General features: G+C 37.2%; 1 protein-coding gene across 1 annotated transcript in view; it reads left to right on the top strand.

Moving 5' to 3' along the window:
* rxfp1 (relaxin family peptide receptor 1) overlaps positions 1-25,030 on the top strand; it is a 71,199-nt gene that overhangs the window by 2,115 nt on the left and 44,054 nt on the right. The window contains exon 2 of the mRNA XM_051918346.1: positions 418-567. Coding sequence (XP_051774306.1) covers positions 418-567 — 150 coding nt within the window. The remainder of the gene's footprint in view (positions 1-417; positions 568-25,030) is intronic.

Raw genomic sequence — 25,030 nt, 5'->3', positions numbered from 1 at the left:
TATAGGTTGCTTTGAGAATGACTTGCAGTAATTTGAGTCATACAGAACGGTTGTGTTGAAACATCGAGTGAAGAATAAGAATAAATCCTTTCTTAGATTTTTATCAATCATGAGAAAAGTAGCTATGCAGTGATTTTGTGATGTTCATTCGTCAAAGTGGTCATATTTCAGTATGCATTTTAGAAGTTTTTCAAGGAGATTTGGATGACTTCAGGTAATATCTTTGAAAATATGTAGGAAAAGGGGCCATTTTAAGTTAACGTGATTGAACGCGATGAATTAAATTTAAAAATGCTTTAATATTTTTGAAAAAGACGTTACACCTCACAGTACAAGAAACAGACAAATGCAACAGTGCAAGACTGAATAAATAATTCTCAATTTCTCTCTTCCCCTTTGTCTTTGTTTCTTGTGAAGTGGTCCTGACCATGTTTAATGTATCAGAGGATCAGGCTCACTGCCCGCTGGGCTACTTCCCCTGTGGAAACCTCAGTACCTGTCTTCCTCAGCTACTACACTGCAATGGCGTGGATGACTGTGGGAATCAGGCAGATGAGGAGAATTGTGGTTAGTTCAGATTCCTTCCTGTCTGTCTCTTGTTATTTCCTCTGTGTGCTATTCTTCTCCTTTATTTTTTATTTTATTTTACATTGTACCGTAAGACAGTTGTATTGATCTTTTTTAATACCACACAGAGTCGGTTCTAATTCTGATGTATAGTCTGTGTATGAGTGATTTTTCAGTGACTCTTTCTGCAAAATCGTTAAAATAGGTGGTTTCTTTCAAAAACACTGATTCATTCAGAAAGATGAGTCATTGAATCATTCATGCAAGGGAAAGGTTCTAAAATGTTGATTCATTTATGAACATAAATATATATATATATTTATATTATATATATATATTTATATTAGGGGTGGCACGGTACATGAAAAAACACCCGAACCGTTCGGTTCGCTTGTTTCGGTTCGGTTTGTGTGTGCGTCGCACGGTTCGACGCATGCGCAATGTAGCCCCGTGCTCAGACAGTTTCACCTCAGACAGTTTCGCGCGAACATACATATAGACAGTAAAAGTGGAGTAAGGAGTGCTGCAGAAATGGCAAGTGGATGAGATAATGAAGGCTGCCCGGAGTTGGCGGATGCGCCCGCGTCGTTCAAATCTGGTGTGTGGGAACATTTTGGATTTCATGTTACTTACGATGACAACGGAAATAAAACAGTGATAGAACTGCGACTGTGTGCAAGCATTGTGCAAAATGCATTCAATATGCTAATGGGAACACTTCTAATATGACAGTTCATTTGAGAAGACATCACGCCAATGTGTCGATAAGCACAAACAGGAGAGAGCCGGTTAGGAAACAACTTTTACTGTCCGCAGCATTTAAGCAATATATATATACAGTGCCACTTTAATCTCTAGTTTCCAAGTACTGCACTTTAATTTCAAGTGAAAGAAATGTATCCTCACTCTCAGGGAATAGAAGCATTGTTTATAATGTTTTTGTGTTAAGATGGTTAAACTTATGCTTGACTTTATGATTATGGCCTTTGCTATTATTATATCCTCATTGTATTATGTTATTACATTATATTATATATTTATGTTTAAAGTATTTTGACTTGTTTAAAAGACAGAGCTTTAAGAGTTCCTCTCTTTTTCTTTTAAAATATTATTTTTTTTTTGTAAGAGCTACACTGAAGTTGGCAGTTTGATAAATGCACGTTAATTTCAATCTTTGTGTGCTAAAAAGGCACAAGTTCCTGTAGAGATAACAATACACATTCTCCTTTTTTTTGCCAAATAAACGAAAAGCATGTCATCATCAATGTCTTCTCTCTTGCTGTATCAAAATCTCACCTAGCTTTTACTCAGAGATTGTCCCAATAATGTGCTTAAAGTCAAGTCAAATTCAGTTAGTGCATGATTACATTACAAAAATGTTAATACTGTATCCTAAATTGTGGATAATTAAGCCAATAAGCTATATATCATATGCTGAAGGAAATTTGTGGAGTGTTAAAGATTAAAAGAAAAAATAACAACAAGAACCGTACAGAACCGAAAACCGTGATACGAACCGAACTGTGGGTTTTGTGAACCGTGCCACCCCTAATACATATATATATATATATATATATATATATATATATATAAGTTCATTTGCAAAAACCGATAAATGCCGCAATTAAAAAAATTAACTGACTGCTGTGCATTATTCTCCATATATAGCATGTACTGTTTTGTCAGAAAAGACGGTATTGTCCACTGTCAAGGCATTGCGAGTTCATGTTTTACAGCAGAAACTGACAAGCGCCCTTGTTGTTTGTGTACAGAAACCGATAAGTCTGTTTTAGCGGATCAACATGCAGCATTCAGGTCAGGTGACAAGGCTTCTAGTCACTTCAAAAAGATGTGCTAGCTGAGGGGAGTTTCGTCAAAACTGACTAAAAGTGATCAAGGATTTATAATTTCGACTCCTGCAAGTCCTTGTACACCCTACATGTCTTACTTGCTGAACCCTTGGTTGTCTTTTTGCGTTTGTGTGTGTGCGCGTGTATGTGTGCCGATCTGTTAGTGTATGTGTGCGTTTGTGTGCACACGTGTGTTTGAGTGTGTCTAAATGCAGTTACAAAAAATTACTTGGTTTGGTTTAACATGAAATCTGCTTTTGCTAAAAAACAAACTTTTAATATATAAAAAAAACATACTTTCAATGAACTTTAATTTTGGAGTTATTATTACTTACAGTTTTTCTCAATCGATTTGACACATTTCTCCAAATGAATGTAGTTTCTCTGAAAATAATTACCACAGCAAACTAAACACTCTTATGTTGGCAAAACAGTTCAGTATTCACTGCATAATGAAGCTCTGCAGTTTTTTCTATTAATGCATTTATCAAAAATAAATACTAAAAACAAAACTACAAGTGTGTTCTCTGTTGATTTGATAACAAATTCAGCTGTAGATACACAAATACATGAATGAAAATACATGTTTTTTTAGTTCTTTAATCGTGTTATTCAAAGTTCTTTAATGACAAGTTTAGTTGTATAGCGATGAGTTTTAGCAAATAAATGAGTAAATAAATAAATAATGTACTGTAATCATTATAGATCATTATAGATCTTGCCTCTCATTTACATCTGGCCAAAGAATTTGGCAAATCAACATCTCAGCATATATTTTCACGAGTCATGCATCGTGGAAAAAAAAGCAGTGAATGTTGGATCCATCCTTGTGCCTCAACTTCCCCACAGGCCTCTTCCATCACTTGAAGAAGACTTACTTGGTTGTAAGGGTTGTAATCATATGCTTTCCATCTCCAAGAGAAGAATATGCTGGAAGGAACACCGTCCTGAAACGTGGGTGATGTTTGCTCCTAAACACCCTGTGGAAAGTTGATTTCATTGAGGGAGTTTAAACATTTTAGAAGCCTTTCTGTGTTGTGTGGCCCCAAGACAGCGTTGTGTGCCACACTATCAGTGGATTGGAACACTTGTTGTCCAGGGACATTGACTGTGGCACAATTTTTATATTGAGCTGAACTATCTGTCCAGCTTCTGTCAAGGAAAGACCATAATTTATGACACGGCCAATTAGGTTGGCTCTGATTTCATTTGAAACTCGTCTGTACCCTATTCTTCTACCTCTCCTCCCTCTTCTTACACCATGCTCTTCTCTTTCCCTCTGTCCATGTCTTCTTATATTTTCTTCTCTTGCTCTTTCCACTGATACCATTGCCTTCCATTCTACCATATCTTCTCCCTCTACTCCGGCCTCTTCTCGTCTTCCTACATCCTCAGCTCTTCTTGCTTCTCCTACATCCTCAACTCTTCTTGCTTCTCCTACATCCTCAACTCTTCTTGCTCCATCTCCTCTTCCTATATCTATTCCTTTCCCCTCATCTCTTTCTACCTCTTCCACTGCTCCTCTCCCTCTCAGTATTACCCTTCCTCTATCCCCTCCAAAACCTCTCTATCTTACATCTCTTCTTTTTCCCATTGTTGTTGTTTTTCTTTCCCCTTTTATAGTTTTTGTAATTGAGATAGCTGTGTAAACAGTTAGGAAATTCGCATTTCCTGTGTTGTGTGTATTACTAACTCAGTAGATATTTATTTGGGTCTAATTGAGAACATTCCTAGTACAACTGAGATTTTAACAAATAATTTTTGTAAAACCAATAAAAAGAGCTGCAATTGTTTTTGCCTGATATATTAAAGTTTTGGTTGGCTGTATGAACTACTGTGAAAACATTTGGGAATTTTGTGCAGTGCTTTAAGAATGAAGGAAATGAAATGAAGGAAAATTTACAACCTGTTTAGGTCAATTACAAAGTGTTCAGATTACTGTGTTAACTGTTTTGAGAACAGTGACCTGGGTTTGGAGAAATGTGTCAAATCGATTGAGAAAAACTGTAATCAAAACAACCCAACTGCAGTTTGATTGATATTACTTGGAATACACGATAAAAAAAAAAAAAAAAAAAACATGATTTGTGAGAATTAATAAAAACGGAGTTAGGCTAAACTCTTCAATATATATCTATACAGTGCTCAGCGTAAATGAGTACACCCCCTTAAAAATTAACATTTTAAACAATATCTCAATGAACACAAAAACTATTTCCAAAATGTTGACAAGACTAAGTTTAATATAACATCTGTTTAACTTATAACATGAAAGTAATGTTAATAATATAACTTAGATTACACATTTTTCAGTTTTACTCAAATTAGGGTGATGCAAAAATGAGTACACCCCACAACAAAAACTACTACATCTGGTACTTTGTATGGACTCCATGAATTTTAATACAGCACGAAGTCTTCTAGGCATGGAATGAACAAGTTGGTGACATTTTGCAACATCTATCTTTTTCCATTCTTCAAGAATGACCTCTTTTAGAGACTGGATGCTGGATGGAGAGTGATGCTCAACTTGTTTGTTCAGAATTTCCCATAGGTGTTCGATTGGGTTCAGATCAGGAGCTTCTGAATCACTTTCACCCTGTTCTTCTTCAGAAATCCAACAGTGGCCTTAGATGTGTGTTTAGGATCATTGTCATGTTTGAAAAGTGCACGACGACCAAGGGCACGGAGTGATGGTAGCATCTTCTCTTTCAGTATAGAGCAGTACATCTGTGAATTCATGATGCCATCAATGAAATGCAGCTCCCCGACACCAGCAGCACTCATGCAGCCCCACATAAGGACACTGCCACCACCGTGTTTCACTGTAGGCACCATGTATTTTTCTTTGTATTCCTCACCTTTGCGACGCCCTACAGTTTTGAAGCCATCAGTTCCAAAAACATTTCTCTTGGTCTCATCTCTCCAGAGTATAGAGTCCCAGTAGTCTTCATCTTTGTCAGCATGGGCCCTGGCAAACTCTAGGCTTTTTTGTGCCTGGGCTTTAGGAGAGGCTTCTTTCGTGGAAGGCATCCATGCATGCCATTCCTCTGCAATGTACACCGTATTGTGTCACGGGAAACAGTTTTGGATAACTGCAGTGAACTTGCATGCCGATTTTCTTCAACCCTTCTCATCAGAAGTAGTCTTCTGTCGAAGTGTAAACTTCCTTTTACGACCTGGACGTCTCTGTGAGATGGTTGCAGTTCCATCTTTTTTAAATTTTTGTACTACTTTTGCTACAATATTCTGACTGATAAGTAAAGCTTTTCTGCTTCTTGTAGCCTTCACCTTTCTGGTGTAAAGAAATTATTTTCTTTCTCAGGTCTTGTGACATTTCTCTTCCATGTGCTGCCATTGCTGACAGCATGAAAAGGGAAGGGGTTTTAACACCTATACAGGGGTTTTTATAGTCAGCTGTCTGCTGGACACCTGTGTAATGAATAATTAGACTCACCTGTGGTTGAATTCTTGTGTGTATATATATATATATATATATATATATATATATATACTTTTATTACAATATCTAGATATATCTGTATTAGTATTTCAGCAATAGAGATGAGGCAATATGGGTAGAGTATATTCTCTCTGTTTTGCTGTATCCTTTTTTATCTTCTATCATTTTTGGTGTCTTATCTTTGATTCTTGTGCTATTCTGACTGTTTCTCCACCCTCTTCTCTGTTCTCCATTCTATCCGTGTGAGATGCAACCATGTGCCAGTTGAGTTTGATTTCACTGCTGGATGTTGACTATAAAACACAATCAGTCAAATTAAAACAAAGATTTATGCAATTTTCATCTGCACAAAGTGTCATATTTCATTTATCATCTCATCCATCTCCCTGAATAACGGCAGGCCTATCAGTGAAACAGTTTGGTTCATCGTGGTTTATCAAGCCCCAATTGATATTCTTCCCTCTGCAGGATTATCCTCTGCTAGCCCTCAAAGGTATCTGCTGAGAAAGTACTGATGAAGAAACAATTAAGTTGTAATTGTCCTCCCACCTTAAAATCAAATAGCGTTCCCTGATTTGTTAACAATTACCTTCTGATGTTTTGTTTTTTACAAGACAAAACCCACAGTGCTGTTTATCTTGTGAAGAGGCACTGTGCAAATGGGTAGTAATTTCCCATTGATTCCTCAGTGATCATTTACTCCAGCAATGTCACAACATGTTATAATGGAGGTTATGTAGGCAGTTTTGAAAATGTCATACTTGTCAGAAACAGAACATGCCCAGCCATTTGGCAACTGTCTCACAGCATCTATCAAAGCAACTGTATCAAACTCAATCTTATGTGTCAACATTTGGCCCCTACAGCAGTGGGCACCATGTTTAACCTTGTCTTACTCGCTTTCACAGCCTTTGTATGATGGAGAACAGGGGGAGATTAAAAGGCCTCGCGTCAGTACCAGACTGTAAAAGGTCAGGGCGAAGGGAAATGTCACATTGTACATAATATCTTAAGACATTTACTTAGCCCTGTATGTTAAGTCAAGCAGAACAGGATAGACAGCAAGTGAGAAATCCTCTAATGCTTTTCCAAATCCTTGAGATTGGTATTCCGAGCATTTGAGATTCAACTCCCACCTTTCTTATCGCATTCCCCTTGTCGTAACGGAGTTATCAAAGCTTTTTCAGGGCCAGAAAGGTCACTGTTGGATATCTCTGTAAACGATAGGCATGAATCATCCAGGCTTAGCACCTGGCATGCATGGAGACGATTGCACCCGCTGTTCTTTAAAAAGTTGGGTATCAATGAAAGACCAAGTGACCTAAGTGATAAGCTGTACTTGAGCTCTCAAAGATGATAAAAGTATTTTTTCGAACTAGAAAGAAAAGAAATAGTACCTTTTAGATCTGATAGATAATAAAGTTTTGGATAAACAAATTGAATATAAAATGAAACTGAGATGCGGGCCCACCCGTAGTCAATCTCATTCTGTCTTTCTCTCATCTGCACTCTCATGAGGATGAAAGACAGGGACATGGCCACATTTTGACTCTGGGTGACGCCACAAAGAAAGCCATTTGTCATTTTTGCCATGAACGCTTTGAACCTCAAGAGCTTTGTCGGATTGTAAAATTCGAGTCCCTCAGGAGCAGAGTATTCATCTCTGGGCTCATATACATTTTGTCATCACTAATGGTGTGTAGCTTTGATTTAGCATCGGATTAATCTTTGAAACTGAAGATAGATTGCTGCACCACGGACAGTCATCCATTATGACAGTGGTTTAGTCTATTCAAAATAATCTTCTATCTCCACATCAGCTTTTTTACTTCTCTAAAAGTGATTTTTTTTTTTTTTTTCAATCCTTTTGCTGCCAATATTGACTTCTGTGTGGATTTTCTTCTTCTAGAAAACTTGTTTCCTGTAGCTTTTGTGAATTGTTTCAACAGTGGTTAGAATTTGATTGTTTTGCTAGCTGGCAATTGAGACTCTGACTGTGTCATTTGAAGGTTGGATTCTTTCTCAGCAATCCAGCGAATCTAAAATATCTCACCAGGCTTTCTTCTGATTAAATGTTTTGTAATACCAAGTAAACAAAGCATTACGTTAATCTTGTCAGTCAACAAACTGTTATGTCATCCCACCTGTTTATTACTGTAGGCCGCAGGTACCTTCAGCAGGGCCGGCTCTAGGCATGGTCAGGCAAATGTTGGCCTTGCCCACCCAATAAGAATTTAGGAAATCAATTCTTTTTTTTAATCAGCTTAGCGGAAAGTAGCCTACGGCGAGGTACGTTACACTCACGCGCTTCAGTGTGTGGCGGAAAAGCAGAGGCTGACAATACGAGCCAAAACGGGCAGAAAAATTTGCCTAAATTACTTGTAAATATTAATATATACATTTCTGTAACTTTGATTGATTTTAAAGTGCCATTTGGCTGTCGGCGCATACTAAAATGGGTCATATGATGATCAGTTAAAATTGATTCAAGAACGTGCATTTATTGCATGGACGGAGCAAGAATATAATGCAAGTGTTTAAAATGCATATGCATTGTTTATTTGAAACCTTGCCCTCTTTGGGTTGCTGTTAAACTGAATGTATGAGCTGCAACACTGAAGTAAGAATGTGCTGTTTATCTTTGGACCAGTCACACAGAACGCGTTTTTGACGCAGGTCAGTGCAGGTATAGAGACGGTTTTTTTTAAAAGTTGAGCTTATTTTAACTTAAGCGCCGCATTTTTAGAACATCGCATCATGCAAGAGACGCTGCAAAATTATTATTATCAAAATCCGTCTTGCGCGTTTACATTGAAAAACAATGGAAAAGCAGTGCAATGGAATGGAAAAACGTGTTCTGTGTGAACGGACCCACTCTGTGTAATTAAAGTTAAGTTCATTACTAAAATAGGCTTCCGTCGCATTTACTTTCCAAATTGTCACTGGGGACAGTGGTGAAAATGGTAGCATTTTATTTGAAGTGTAAGATAAAAACTCCCATATCATGGAGAGGCATGTTATAAAATCTTCAGTATAAATATAGTTATTAAGAATAGGCTATCTACAGTGCTGGTCAGAATTATTTGCCCCCTTTTAAATATGATCAAAGATGGCTGTAAAAAATAAATCTGCATTGTTTATCCTTTTGATATTTTATTCAAAAAATTAGCAAAAATCTAACCTTTCATTGAAGTAAAAGAATTGAAAGTGGGGGGGAAATAACATTATGACACAAATGTTTTTCTCCGAAACACTTTGGCCACAATTATTGCCCCCTTTTATTAATTACTTTTTTTCAGCCTCCTTTTTCCAAGATAACAGCTCTGAGTCTTCACCTATAATGCCTGATGAGTTTGGAGAACACCTGACAAGAGATCAGAGACCATTCCTTCATGCAGAATCTCTCCAGATCCTTCAGATTCCCAGATCCATGTTGGTGCTTCTTCTCTTCAGTTTTCTATAGGGTTCAGGTGAGGAGACTGGGATGGCCATTGCAGAAGCTTGGTTTTGTGCTCAGTGACCAAGAACATTTGAAAAGTAAGTGACACTACTGGAACTTCAAACGGGACGGGTTCTGTGGTCAGATGAAACAAACAAACAACAACAAAAAAAGCTCTTTGGCAGCAAACACTTAAGATGGGTTTGGTGCACACATGGGATAAAAAGTACTCCATGTGTAAAATGAAATACACTGCTGGATCTTTAATTCTGTGGGCCTAATTTTCTGCCAGAGGTCTTGGACATCTTGTTCAGATACATGGTATCATGGATTCTATCAAATACCAACAGATAAAAAATCAAAACCTGACTTCTTCTGCTAGAAATCCTATAATGGGCCATGTTTGGATCTTCCAACAGGACAATGATCCAAAAACAAACATCAAAATCAAAACAAAAATGGGTCACTGAGCACAAAACCAAGCTTCTGCAGTGGCTGTCCTAGTCCCCTGACCTGAACCAGAAAACTGAAGACAAGCACCAACATGGAGCTGGGAATCTGAAGGATCTGTAGAAATTCTGTTTGGAGGAATGGTCTCTGATCTCCTGTCAGGTGTTCTCCAAACTCATCAGGCATTCTGTGAAGACTCAGAGCTGTTATCTCAGCAAAAGGAGGTTGGGAAAAGTATTTAATAAAAGGGTGGCCAATTTAAATAATTGCGGCCAACGTGTTTTGGAGAAAAACGTTTATTTAATAATTTTATGATTTTCCCCCCTCTTTCAATTCTTTTACTTCAATGAAAGGTTAGATTAAAATAAAATAAAAAATTGCCCATCCAGTATATCTGCCAGCCCACCCTTCTCTAGCTGCCAAGAACCGGGCCTGTTCAGCAAGTTATGGTGTAAAGTCAAGCATGATCTAAAACAGCCACATAAACTATTTTTTTTTTTTATGAAAAGAGGGGAAAACATCATCCTGCACCAACATAAATTAGAAAGCATATTAAACTACTCATGACCACCTTTACTAAAATTGATCACGTTCTGTTGTATTTATTGTGGTACATTTTGACTAAATTGTTGAAGAATTTATAAAAGATAATCTGTTAAGGGAAGAGATTTTTCATTAAAGTTTTATATTTCAACTGTGGCTATAGTTTCTAAATGTGTAGGTTGCTAATTTTCATGACAAATGCTATAGATCAGTAAAAAAGTCAACATTGGCCTAAGCATGGTAATAAGAAGCCATCAGTGGTCTTACCTGTAATTATTTCCGTGTTGTAACGAATGCTATAGTTAAACAATTACAAGAACTGTTACTTTTTCATAAGGCCAAGTACAAGCTTTAAAGTATGGACCTCCTTATATTATAGACTAAACAACTGGTTTTCCATTTGTAAAATGTGTTCTGCTATTAATAACAGATATAGGAAAAAACTGGCTTTCAGATATTCCAAGAGATGACAGAAAATTAAAATTTTTAGTATTAGAAAAATTTAAGTAAAGATAATCTTACTTCCCATGGCATTTTGTAAACAAGTGATCGTTAACTAGCCTTTAACTAGCAATAACTACTTTATTGCAGTTATGTTATTAACCAACTTTGCATGTGGATGATGCCAAAAAAGATCATTTTGCAAAAATAAATAAGCAAACAAACAAATAAACCTCATGAGGGAGCAGCTAAAATGGTTCACACTTCAGCCCCCAGTGTTCAAATCAAAACTATGCCCTTGCAACCAAGGAAAAAAACCAATCCCTTGTTTTTGGAGGCAGTCCAGTTGATGGTTAGAGTATAAACCTATACAGGGAGTTTAAATGGTGCATCTCAAAATTGATGAAAAATGTTTGTGCTCATATTGAAATTCCTGACTTTTCATTTTAGATTGTGATATTTTAGGAAATCTAAACACAATTCGGATGTTGTTGAGAGCCTATTTCCCTGAAGAAAATTCTGAGAACCAAAAGTTTTCAAAAGTCTTTGATTTTTTATTACATTTCTTAATTACCTTTATTACCCCCTCACCCCACAAGTATTAGCCATCTCAGTATTTAATGAATGGCCTTCTAGTTTAAAAGAACAGCAAATCAACAAGGTCATGATGCACAGTTGGATATGTGACTCCAGGCAACTGCTGAAAATGCTTTAATCTCTGATGGATTGGTTAAAGGATTCAACAAACATATTATCATTCATTTTCATATGCTGAGCATGTCACTTTTGTTTTGTTTTAGGAAAACGCAAAAGTAAATCCTATTCATTTTGTTTGCTTGGCTTAAAATGCAGACTGCAGTGTTAATAAGGTGCCACACTGTGTATTGATTCAGTGTCCATTCATTACATTCCAATCAGAGAGCCATTGTTTATAACTAATTTACAATGCCATTATCGAAATGTATAACTAAAGGATTTTTCAGCCAAGGGTCCATTAAATAAAACTAGAAAAACAAAGTTGGCTGCATTTGCCCTTGCACTGTCAGTTTTGAGAAAGAGATGAGATGATGACTCAAGATGCGGAGTTGATGGGCTTTATTAATCAAATAATAATAATAATAATAATAACAACAACAATAAGAATAATAATAATACAAACAAAAACTACCCCTTGGGGAGAAACAGAACCAGCAGTTGGACTTGGCAGGAAGCAAGTAAACACGACATACATAAGATGACAATCTGGCACAGGACTGAACACACAGGGAGAATAAATAGAGAAGGAAATCAGGAGGGTAACAAAGGTGGAGCAAATAAACCAATAATAAAAAAAAAAACCAACAACAAAAAAACACGTGCTATGCAGTACAAGACATCAAGAAAGCATACAACTGATATAAACATGCACCACAGAACACAACAACACAGATGCGGATAGAAGAGCGTACAGCCCAAGACCAGAGCACGTGTTCTTACAACAGAAGACTAACACACGGAGCATAAATGTCCGACCTCCAACACAGAAACGAAACCAAACTAGAACGCACACAAAACAACTCACCTCTCAGACGAAAAAGCGTTTGGTCCGAGCAAACTCAGAACTGCACACTCACAAAGGCAAGACCGTTGGAGTGTCAGGGCTCTGTCATCAAACAAGAATAAACCAGACCAAAGTGACAGAACCCTGATATGCATAGTAGTTAGAGATAAATTTGCCATTTTGTTGGTTTGTCACATTAAATGGGACAGAAATTGTGTCGCATTGTGCCATATTTATTATGGAGGAACAATGTGAAATGCAATAAACTCATGATGCTGTTTTTTTTTTTTCAGCAACCTGAATTGTGCAAACTTTGGCAGTCCAGTGATTGGTTCCTCCACTTAAACACTCATCATTTTAACACAGTTGCTTTTAAACCCATTTTTGTTTCCAATCTCATAGGAGCTTGCAATTTTTCAGAAATACATTCCAGTCTTGTGTGCAATATGTATCAAATTATCTGTAAAAAGGACTGTGGGTGGTCCATGAGAGTGCCTTACTGATAAGCCAAAATAAATTGACTTAAAACAGCAAAGGGTGCCTGCAACTCTAAGAAAGATTAATGTACCAACGTAATAATTGATTAGCAGTCTCTCTCTCTCAACGCCTGGTAACCTTGGTCATGCCCCAACAGTTCTGTTATTGGAAAGTGATTTCATTTACTGTATGTGCTGCATTTTCTGCACTAAAATGTAATGAAAAATTATTGGAAATGTAATGATCTGCTTAAATCTATCTATCGATCTGTCTATCTATCTATCTATCTATCTATCTCTAGACTTTTGAAGTATGTATATATAAATGTGTAGTATATCTTCATGCAGCATGCATGTTTTGGATATTCATAGTCCAACGTGGATAAAAAATACATCACAGAAATTATATAATTAGGTTATGCAAATACAGTGCTTAAACATTTACAAAACTAGTCACATTAATATTCATCTGTGCTTGAGTATCCAGTAGTCCATAGAGAAGAGATGGATAGTGCAATGTATACTTAAAGGGTTAGTTCACCCCGAAATGAAAATTCTGTCATTAATTACTCACCCTCATGTAACACTCGAGAATGAACCTCATTGGTTACGCAGCACATTTGAGCTTCCAGAAGAGGTTTGTTCTTGCACATGTAGCAGGATTGGTTGAGCTTCTGCTTATGTTAAGTTTATGATCAATGTTTACGTGCGAGAAAAAGCCTAAATTAAATCTGTTCATCATAACAAGCAGTTGATTCTCTTCAGAAAATTTGGACTAAACCACTTGATTCAATTTGTAAGTTTTCCGATCTCTTTATGAAGTTTTTGAAGCGTCAAAGTGGAAGTTGCAAAGGCAGTCAATGGAACGAAATCTGACAGCATTCTGTCATCAAAAATATCTTAATTTATCTTCCGAAGTAGAATGAAAGTCTTACGGGTGTGGAACAGCAAGATGGTGAGTAATTAATGACAGAATTTTCATTTTGGGGTGAACTAACCCTTTAAAAATAGATCCTCTTAAAAAATGTCTTATTCACCTTGTACTCTTGAAGCAGTATTAACAGTTTGTTGAAGCAGCATAATCATACATTTTGCAGGTATTTAACAGATTGTTTTTATTAAAGCGGACATGAATGAATAAATGAACCCAAATGGGTGATGTACTGGAAGTCAAATTAATGAGCCTTGGGGAGATAGATGAAAATGATCAAAGGGCCATTGCAAAGACATCACAGCTCCTCATAGAAAGTAAGATCTTTTGAGAAAAAGAGTCAGGCTGTGGTGTAAGTACCACAGGGTGCAACTTTGTTTTCTTATGGGCTTCAGCTCTAATTTCAAGCTGGAATCAGACCTTCTCTTGTTGTACAGATATATGTTATCTAAAATTGGTCAATGTAGTAATTTAGCATTTAATGAATTATTGATGACTTCAGCTCTGTGGACATTAATAGAATCATAGAGACTTACAAGACCTGAAACAATGGAAATCTTTTCATGTTCACAAACGCTCAGTGTTTTTTTTTTTTTTTGTGGCTGACCCCTACATCCAGAGCTTTGTTTATGAATTTTAGATATTTTTAATGAAATATGTATCAAAGCCTGTATCTTAGATGTAAAAGAAGGCAATTTTGTTTATATCAAGATGAAAGTGTTTAATGAACATGAAAAGATCTGTGAGAGATTAATGGGTAGTAATGATGATGATTGTTTTTGTTTTATAACAATTAAAATTGTGATAATAGTGTGTAACCTGATCTCATTAGTATTCATTATTAGTATGCCGTACAACTTTATAGCACACATACATCTTAAATGCTGTTACGTTACATATAAATGTATGAAAAGCTTCTAAAGCATAAACACTTTTACTCGCGATGTAAAAATGTATCCTTTGAGGTTCATACAGTCTTTCTCAATCGCTTTGGCTCAATTCTCGATTGAGACTTTTTTTTTTCTCAAAACAATAAATTCAGGTCTCTGAACAATTAGTTTCTTGTTCACATTAGATTTGGATTTATTATTGATTTAAGCAATTTGCATGTGTTTTGACACGTTTGCAAAAGAGTACAATTGTCTACAATTTGCACAATATCCAAATGCACATGGCTTGTTGATCAACTGAGCTGATTCTCAGTGAGACGGTCAAACTATTCACAACGTGTGAGCCTCCACATGCAAAATGATCCATTCAGTTATAAAAATCTGTCAGACATGCATGTATATTCCATAAATACCTATGACATGGAATATTTGTAATGTCTGCTGAATTGGCAAATGGCCTCCATTGTAATGAATAAGAATAACAATCTTACAAATCAATCAATCAAGTTTTGAAGCATACAGTAGGCTATATGGAGTTTGCCCAGCATAATCATTGCCATTTTTGACCATACTTACAAGGATACAGTGTCAACTAAAAAGTAGAAAACACACGCAATTTGTAAAAAAAACATCTAAAAAAACATCTAAACCTTTTGACCAGTGTGGCTCGATGACAACGATGACAAAAACACTATTTTGGTGGCACTGGCCAATTTACTGACACAATAACTAGGTTTTGAAGGATGAATTAAATGTTTTGGGTGAGTAACTACATTTTGCAGACATACAATTGAGTTCTGATGTTCCAGCGAACAGTTGTGACAGTTGCACTTAAAGTTTAAAGAATGTTAAGACAGTAAAAATGTGCAAAGCGATTTAGAAAAACTGTAATTCTAATATTAACACCTATCACACACACACGTACTTCCAATATTTTTCCGGTTGAATGATATGGGTCAAATTGCAATCGAGTACTTTATTTTTTAAATTGAGCACTCAAATTTAATCGAAGGAATTGTGACAGCCCTCTCTTGTAATGAATGTCACTTCAGTTCTACTTTCTGAGTATGAATGATCATATGCAGTAAAAGACAGAACAACACAATGCAGACACTGTAAAAGGTTTTGCCACAAACTCAACTCTGTCATGCTGATATTGCAAGATCTCATGGCACAAGATCTCGTCGCACCCCTAATACACACACACACAGTTCTGTCATGAAACTCTAGATGGTGCAGGCCTATAGCCCCTTAAGTGCTTACCTTATCTGCTTGTTCTCTATAGGGCTGTTCTCACAGCTGATTGGTTCCTGCTATATCAGTAGCCAATGAGCTTGCTGCTCAACTTTCAAATACTTGATCAGCGTCTGCGTAGCAATTTACAGCACGCTTTCAGAAACCCTCCACCATCCCCAGCTCCACCTGTAAAGATCTGCTATGGGTAATTTATGTACGTTGTATTGTACAGCAGGAATAACAGCAGCAGCAGAGCAGTAAATCTATTCTGCCAAGACCAAACATATCAACATTGTCATATCCATTACCATGCCAAACATTCAGAGAGTTGTCATGACAGAAATAAGTATGTGTAAGTTTTATATAAAAATAAGAAATTAGTTTTTGGAGTGATTGCGGATATTACAATTCACGTGAGGCATTTGTGTATGTTTCTATTTATCTTTCTATTTGTGTATGTGTAATCTCCATCAATGTATCTTTGGCAAGAGGTCTGAGATGCATCAGAGAAAAAATACTCTGACTGGCTTGTTTTATTAGAGCTGAATTCTGCACTGTCATTAATAATTCAGAAATTTAATATGACATTAAGTGACTGCTGAGTAGAAAGAATGAAAAATGAAGGTACTGCAAACCTTAACGAAAGTTGCATCAACCAGAAATATATGCTCAGTTTGTCAATTGTTGACATTGCAGTCCAAAACATCTATTACATCAGTTCAAGCTTATGTGTTTATCTAATTGGGGTGACAATTAGGTTGGTTGATCTGCAGGGGTTTTGGAGTTCAAATAATTTACATCTGTGCATCAAAGAATGAGTTTAAACATAAACAGTCTAGGTTGTGATTCCCCAGTAGTGGCAGATGGGGGGATGTGTGTTTTTGCTGTATTATTTAACACTTCTGAGTCCACTGGTGATCGGGTGATCCAGGGGGAAATCTCTTACAGAATTTGTCAGGACAGAAGTAATCATAAGATTAAACAGAGATGTCTTAATCTTGTATCTGGTATCTCTATTTCAGGATTCAAACACTCTTAGAAGAAGAAAATGAGCCAGGCATTCCCATGCTTCCTCTATAACAGCAATGGTCTGATAAAATTCCTTCCAAATGTATATATGTCTCATTTATAATGTCCTTCCAGCTATGATTTGTTAACATTCTGAGCTTGAAGTATTGTAATATGTAAAGTACACTACTGTTCTAAAGTTTGGGGTAGGTAAGATTTTTAAATGTTTCTGAAAGAAGTCTCTTATGCTGACGCTAGAGACTGTGGTTTTTAGCCTCCTTGTTAGAGCACCCGACTCCCATGCCGGTGGACCTGGGTTCGAGTCCCACTTAGAGCGGGTGGTTAGAACAGGAGGGGTTACGTTGGTGCCATGACCCAGATGGGAGTGAGGTTTAGGGGGGTGAGTGTAACGGATGTAGGCTGGTAAGAGCTGTGTGTGTAAAACCTCACTCCCCTGATCTCAAGAGACACTCTAGTGACTGACGCTAGAGACTGTGGTCTTTAGCCTCCTTGTTAGAGCGCCCGACTCCCATGCCGGCGGACCCGGGTTTGAGTCCCGCTTAGAGCGGGTGGTTCGAACAGGAGGGGTTACATTAGCAACTAGAGACTGCGATCTTTAGCATCCATCCGGTCCATGCCGGTTACACAGCATCAGAAAATGTCTCCCCCTCTGTTTAATGATTCCACCTGTTACTTTGCATTTTCCTCTATGGAATCCAAATGTTAGTTGCAGCAGTTTATTGAGCATTTCAGTCTGATCTTAAAAGTTAAAATGGCACATTTCAGGACAGATTTTTTTTTGGTAACTTTGTCACAATGTGATCAAGACTTCACAGTCTATTTTAGGAGTATAGGGCAGCGTCCAACTAACGTTGCCCTTTTTTGCATGGGGCATTTCTTAACATTGACATGAAATGGAAGTTGTGAAACAGCTTCTCAAACAAGGAAACATGTAGGGCGAGATGCGTTTTTGTACATCGGGAATTGATTGGATGGTTGTAGTTTGTTATTGCTGTGATGTCATGTGAGTGACAGGTTGTCCCGTCCTCGCACCAATAAAAACGTCATCAGAGAATAGATGTCTCTGCAAGAAGGAGGGGAAGTTATTTTGATTAAAGATTAAGGGGGCACATAAATATGATGTGCCCCCGTAATAATGATGTAATAATAATAATGATGATGATGATGTGCACAGATGAATTATTTATAATAAATACTGCAATATTCCATTAAAAATAAATGTGAATTTTGATTTCATGGTAGCTTTAAAGGCACAGCTACAAAAAGGAACTATTTAAATCTTAGTGTCAGATTAAGACTGGAAAGTGGCAATGAGGCATGAGTTCTGAGGTCGCAGAACAGCAACTGCAGCCAGCAGCGATGTTGCCTTTGACTTTTGATATTTATCCCAGGAGAGAAAGAAAGTCTTCTGTGATAAATAAATGGGGCTAATGTGTTAAAGTTAGCACAATGAAAGTTGTCACAGTTCTAGAATGGAAATAATTTCTCAGTGTATATTCATAGCACATAATATACACTACTGTTCATGAGGATTGGGGTCAATAAAAATGTATTGCTGTTCTTTTGAACTTTGTATTCATCAAAGAATCTATCATGGTTTTCCCAAAAATATTAAGCAGCACAACTAATTTCTGTAACATGTATATTCAGTTATGTTCTGTTTAGGTTTAGTTTTCTGTCTGTTTGCTCTGTTTCCATTTGCCTGTGGACTCAAAGAGAACTTAAAAACCAAGTGTTTAGGTTCTTTGTGAGCCTCCTTGGTTACTGCTTGAAAATGGAGCAACACTTAGCTCCCCTGAGCTCCGCCTGCTATTAGTATAGGCATAGGATGGAGTACCGAGGCCTTCTTCCCTAGAGCTTGGGCAGGTAGTACACCAGGCTAACTGTGAACCTCCTTGGCCACTGCCCTTAAGGCAGAGTGTTGTTAGGCCTCCTCTCCTTATAAGAGTCGTTTAAAGCCTCCGCTCCGCAGAGCTTCGTCAGGCCAGCTAGTTCAAATTGCTTGGCTCTTTGGTGCCTCCTTGACAGCTGTTCTTTATAGGGCGTAGTTAGGCCTCATCTCGCTCCTCTCGGCCAATGTCAAGTTCATCGTCGTGTTTAGACTTATGCTTCAGACACTGGTCATGCTGAAGGCATTCCCCATAGTGCCCTCTAGGAGACGCAGCGTCTCATTCCCCTTCTCAGGGAGACTTTTCCCAAGTTTTCCTGTGCCTGTTGAATTTATTTGTTAAAGACTGTTTGCTCTTTGAATCTCAATTTTTGTGCGCTTCGCTACAGCCACCAACAATTCAATTTCAGCATTGATAATAAGAAGAACTGTTTCCTGAGGAGCAAATCAGCATATTAGAATGATTTCTGAAAGATCATGTGACACTGAAGACTGGAGTAATGATGCTGAAAATTCAGCTTTGTCATCACAGAAATAAATTACATTTTAAAAATATATTAAATTAGAAAACTGCTATTTAAATTTGTAATAATAATGCACAATATTTTTGTTTTTACTAGGGCTGCCCTCGACTAAAGATTTTTCTGGTTGACTAATAGTCGTTCGTTTTAAGCCTTCATTTTTGTCGACTAATCGCACGTTTATTAATAAATCATAATAAAGAGCCTTTAATGCCTACATAGCCTAATCAGTGTTCAAACGCATGCATAAAGCCTGCCACAGAGCATCGGCAGAAGTAATGATTATTAATGCGTCAGGGAAAAACAGCAAGGAGACTGCTTTAACATTCATTAATAATGAATTGATAAACTAGTGTTTTCTGTATTTCAGCTGCAATGATGAAGTTGACGATGCTGACTAGTCATCTCTGCAAAAGTGGATGCACCTAACTTATATGTACGTTTCATACGGGTTACATAACCTGAGAATATTTGTTTTCCATTTGAATTGGTTCATTTAATAGTAGAAATGTCGCTTTCTATAGATACATTTTTCTTGTCTGTGAGGCAAGTTTACATTGAATTTCAGTTCGGCAGAAGAGAGAGAGACGGCAGAAATCGTATACTGTTTGCTTTCATTATTTTACAAAAGCACAAAGTTTTGTTGTTATTGTGAGTGCATACAAATAAAAGTACTCTTCACAGTAATCTTAACAGATTCAAATGATGTATTACTCTTATCTATATTACCAAAAATGAGTATTTTAAGTGCAAGTCATCGCACCGGCGCCTCCATGTTAGCTGTCATGCTGTAATCGCGCTACTATTCAGCTTTCACACTCCGCACAAACACTTGAATAGCCCACATTTTTCTAGGTTAACCTTAAAGCAAGCGACCATGTAAAGTTGCTACTACTTACATGTTTCAGGTGATAAGCCATATTTCATGTCGATGAATGATAGGCGAGCGTTTGGATGTCATGCCCGATATACTGTAATTACCACACAGATCAGCTTAACAATCTGTCTGTCACAGACTGTGCGAGTTCCCTAATTCCTGCAACTAAGCGACTAAGCCTCTTCTTGTCGACTAACGGTTAGTCAACTATTAGTGGGCAGACCTAGTTTTTACTGTATTCTTCATCAGATAAATGCAGCCTTGGTCAGCAAAAGAGACGTCTTTCAAAAACCTTATAAAATCTTATACCAACCCCAAACTTTTGAATGATAAGGTACCTCTAGAGTAATAAATGTTTGGACATTTTATCACAATTTTAAGGTTAAATACTGGAAACGTCAAGCTCCAAAGTGAACATAAAAGGTCATAAAAGCACCATAAAAGTAGTTCATATGACTTACGCCATATTTCAAAAGCCTTTTGAAGTCATGCATTTTTGAGTGAGGAAGAGATGAAAAAAAGTCATTTCATTTCAGTATTCACTTATGAGTTTATTATGTGTTTTGTCAAATAATTACATCATTTTTGGTCTATTCCTCACAAAAATATCATTTGGAAAAAATAACAAGACAGGTTTTGAATGACAGAGTACAGTCAATAGGAATTTAAATTTTTGGGTGCACTATTCCTTTAATTCAGTTGTGTCATTTATGCTTTTAAGCATTTATGCTAACACTTTCTTAGTAGCCTTTGGCACAGTCTTGCGGCACCACAGATCACTGAACTGTAACTTAATAAATAAGTGGTGGAATGTGGCGGGGGCATTTGTCACGAACATCCGCTTCACTTACACTTTGTCATCATTTATCTGAACCTCACTATGTGAAACGTGTACGTGTCAAGGCTTTTCTTGGGCATATTAATGATAGTTATCTTTCTCATCTTGTCTTTTTCAAAGCTGCCATTTCATGGTTCTCAATTAGATTTTGTTGACCCTATAGAAAACCTGTCAAACTTAAAAACTCATCAAGAGAAAGTAGAGGGTTGTCTTTGTTTAAAATTGGCCCTGATTGAGGGAGGGCCACTAATTTTCTCTCTGCTGTCTAATGGTCCCATCATTCTCATAATTTAATTGTAAACGAGGGTATGGAATGAACGTTTGGATAGAATGGAGCACTGGAAATGTTCTTCTGGCACTCTTTATACATTCAGGACAAACGTTTTGTCATAGCACTCAAAGCAAGCAATAACATGGTAAAAGTGATGAACTGACATGAACAAACAATGTTGTATTTTTAACTAATGTTAACAAAGATTAATAAATACTGTAACAAATGTATTGCTCATTGGTAGTTAATGTTAGTTAATACATTAATTATTGTTTCAGTCCCTCAAAGCTCAAAGATTTATAGTTTAGGAAAAGATGCACCTTTCATATTTTCAGTAGGCCTACTATATCTGTCAGCACCGCTATCGTCAAACATGGTTGATAATTGCATAGAGTTTGGATTGGCAGTATTGTTCTGTTCTGGGCAAGAACTCCCTGTGCATCCATGCATCCTTTATATCATGCAGATATCATTAATGTCAATAATTTAACATGTACACATTTTTCAAGAATTTGTCTGATTTAAGGGGAATCAGAAGGCCAAATCCTGACTGATGAGAGGAGGAGCTGAGGATGGAGTAGGGTAATTAGCTCCTGAGAAATGCGATAGCTACTGATAATACTCAGGAGCTTATATATGGATGCTGTGATAGTCGTCAGATATTTCTGTAGGTAGACGTGAGTCACCTGGGAGTCAGTTGATGCAAGCTTTACTGACGTGACCTGCCAGAACTGACGCTTTGCTTTATTTTAATCTCGAAGTACTAAGCTCATAATTGATGTCTCTTGTGAGTGTAGGTCATACTATCATGACCACAGGGAAGCAAAAGAAAGTAATCAAGCAAATGATAATGGGGCAAGATTATAAACTAAATAAGAAAATGAGGAGGTAAAACAGATGTTAGTCAGGTTTTCTGATAATGTTACAAACAGTATACTCTTAATATCATCTTAACCTACAATACAATACAACCTAAAATGTCTGTCAATATGACATTTATTTTCCAATAAATATATTTCAAATAAATGCTGTTCTTTTGAACTTTCTATTCGTCAAAAAATTCTGAAGAAAATGTATCTACATAAGTTTTCTACAAAAATATCAAGCAGTATATCAGAATGATTTCTGAAGGATCATGTGACACTGAAGACTGGATTAATGGTTGCTGAAAATTCAGGCTGAAAAATTACATTTTAAAGGGTTTGTGAATTGAGAAATTTTCCTTGATCTTTTGATATGCAAGAGGTCATTGTACTATTAAAACATCCTGTAAGTTTCAGAACTCAAAAGTTCATTGTTAGTCCTAAAACAGCTTTTATTGCAACCAAGCTCCGAAAATGACTAGTTTTGGATTTTGTCTCTGCAGAATCAGATCAACACCTACTTCTACATGGTTGCGTCTTTAGCCCCAGCCACGTTAGTGGGATGAGAAGGACAGAAGAGAGATACAAAATCACTCGCCTAAAATAACATTACCTTCCAAGGCCCTGTTTACAGCTGATAATAAGATGCGTTTTGATCGATCGGATAACAAGTAGATGAGGGAGACACATACCTGTTTACACCTGGTGTTTTAATCTGTCTCTTTTGTTCACTTTCAACCACTTATGCCCTGATTTCTTCGAGGGGAGGGTCTATGGGCGGGTAAATGTATGGTTTTTTTTTCAGATCTTTCGATCTAATGAATGAAACAAGCTCACACAATTTACATATGAACGCGCATGGAGACGATGGAAAACAAACGGAGAGCAGCAGCTTTCCTTTCTGCTCTGATAGCCATAAAACCAAGGAAGTGGAAGTGGTCGAAACTGGACAAGCTCAAAGCTGGACAAGCTCAAAGCACTTTAGACCCCATTTACACCTGTATTTAGCGTCGTCCACTTGTGATCCAATCTATCGAAACACATCTTAATACCAGGTGTAAACAGGGCCTAAAGGATCCTGATTCTAGGAAAGTGGTTATTTATTTTCAACTTTGTGAATGTGTCTCAGAATCGTTCATTGCTGTTTATGTGTCAGTAAATCAAGCCATTGATTAAATGGTCAACTTCACATCATTTCTCTTAGTAGCATGAAAATAATGTTATCTAAATTGTGATTAAATTACATACAGAAAGCAATCAAAGAACGCTCCCTTTATAATTGCTGGAGCTATCAATCAACTTTCGCCAAAACTTCTATTATAATTAATAACGCTGTCTAGACTGGACAATGAATCTCTTATTCACAACGTGCAGAAATCGAGTTGCAGTGACGAGATCACTGCATTCATGTCTGTCATCGGCTACAATGCTCATCTCTGCAACCTCATAGGAGCTTTACATTGAAGTCTCACAGCAGACAAGCCCCTTCCAACAGAACATTGGCCCTGTCCCAATTGGAACCCTAAGCCCTCGCAATCTTCCTCAGAGTCCACACTTTCATGATGTAATGGTGCTTTGACTGTTGGGTAGAAGTCTGCTGCAGAGTTTGCTTCAGTGTGGGCTTTGCAAAGTGTGCATCAAGAGGCGCATCATATCGGCCACAAAGGGGGCACTCGTGAGCACAATTTTTGAAAACTAAAATGACAAATGGGAAACCATACGGTCTTGTGGACTTAACGGACATGCGCACATGGCGGCCATTTTAAGTTCACAAGACCATAAGTGCATATAAAGTGTGCCATTTGGGACAGGGCCATTCAAATCAGAGGGCTAAAATAATTGTAGATTTTTTTTTTTTTTTTTATGTAAAAATCATACTAACATTAAAAGTGCACCTCAAGAAACATAAAATAATAATAAATGCAGTTCATGACCCCTTTAAAATATAAATAAAATAAAATATACCCCTGTAGTCAATAATTTTTTCTCTTATAACTCATGAAAATTACATATTTAAATGTTTTTTTAAAACAAAAATTATTTCATGCCTTAAAATCTACACCCTTGCTTCATTTAGTTAGTATACGTGGATCTACGAATATGCTAATTAGCCCCTAGCCTGTACTCACTCGCACAAGCTCAGAGATCCACTTGGTCAACTTACTGAGGTAAACGCTACACAATGGTATCGCTTTTTACAACGTTGGACACATAACGGTAATTAATATGATTAGCTTTTCGCTTGACTAAGTTATCAAACAGCTAATAATGTGTTGCTAATGTTACACAAACCATGTTCCAGTCAGACAGCTGCCTTCTTAAAATCAGTATCCTTAGAAATGCTTTGAACAACTCAGAACGTCAGTGAAGAACGACATATAGTTCATCATAAAATCGAAATATTCATCATACACCTGCTATATTGCTAAATCTACCCGATTTTTAATTTCAACAGAAAAATATACCAGGATAATCTGGTTTCTCTTGAGACTCCCCTGCTTCAGGGCAGTTATAGTTAATGATATGCTAAAGCCCACTGGCACGTTGACGTAATTCGTTACGAGGTAGTTTGTGATATAAGAAACACCAGCTATTTCAAACCATGTTTTTGAAACTGTCTTTGGTTCACTGCAGTTTTAAAGAGAAAATACTCAGCAATGGTGTTGACTTATGAATTTGCACATGGTTTGTCTTAAAGCATACTACCACAAATTGTCACGCAGTGGGTGCTAATAATGAGATTACCGTGAAGGAGAGTGGCGATTCTGGAGGGGAACGTGGAAGAGGAGAGGGACAAAAACTGTCCTGGGCAAACAAAACAGTCCATGGGGTAGTGAAGGGAGGGAGGAATCAGGTAGGAGCCAGGAGCAGAAGGGGCCAGATGATGACCCACGCCACAGCCAGTGCAATGTTCCAG

This window comes from Ctenopharyngodon idella, chromosome 14 (assembly GCF_019924925.1).
Source record: "Ctenopharyngodon idella isolate HZGC_01 chromosome 14, HZGC01, whole genome shotgun sequence".
Taxonomy (NCBI): domain Eukaryota; kingdom Metazoa; phylum Chordata; class Actinopteri; order Cypriniformes; family Xenocyprididae; genus Ctenopharyngodon; species Ctenopharyngodon idella.
This window is presented reverse-complemented; position numbering and strand designations above follow the sequence as displayed.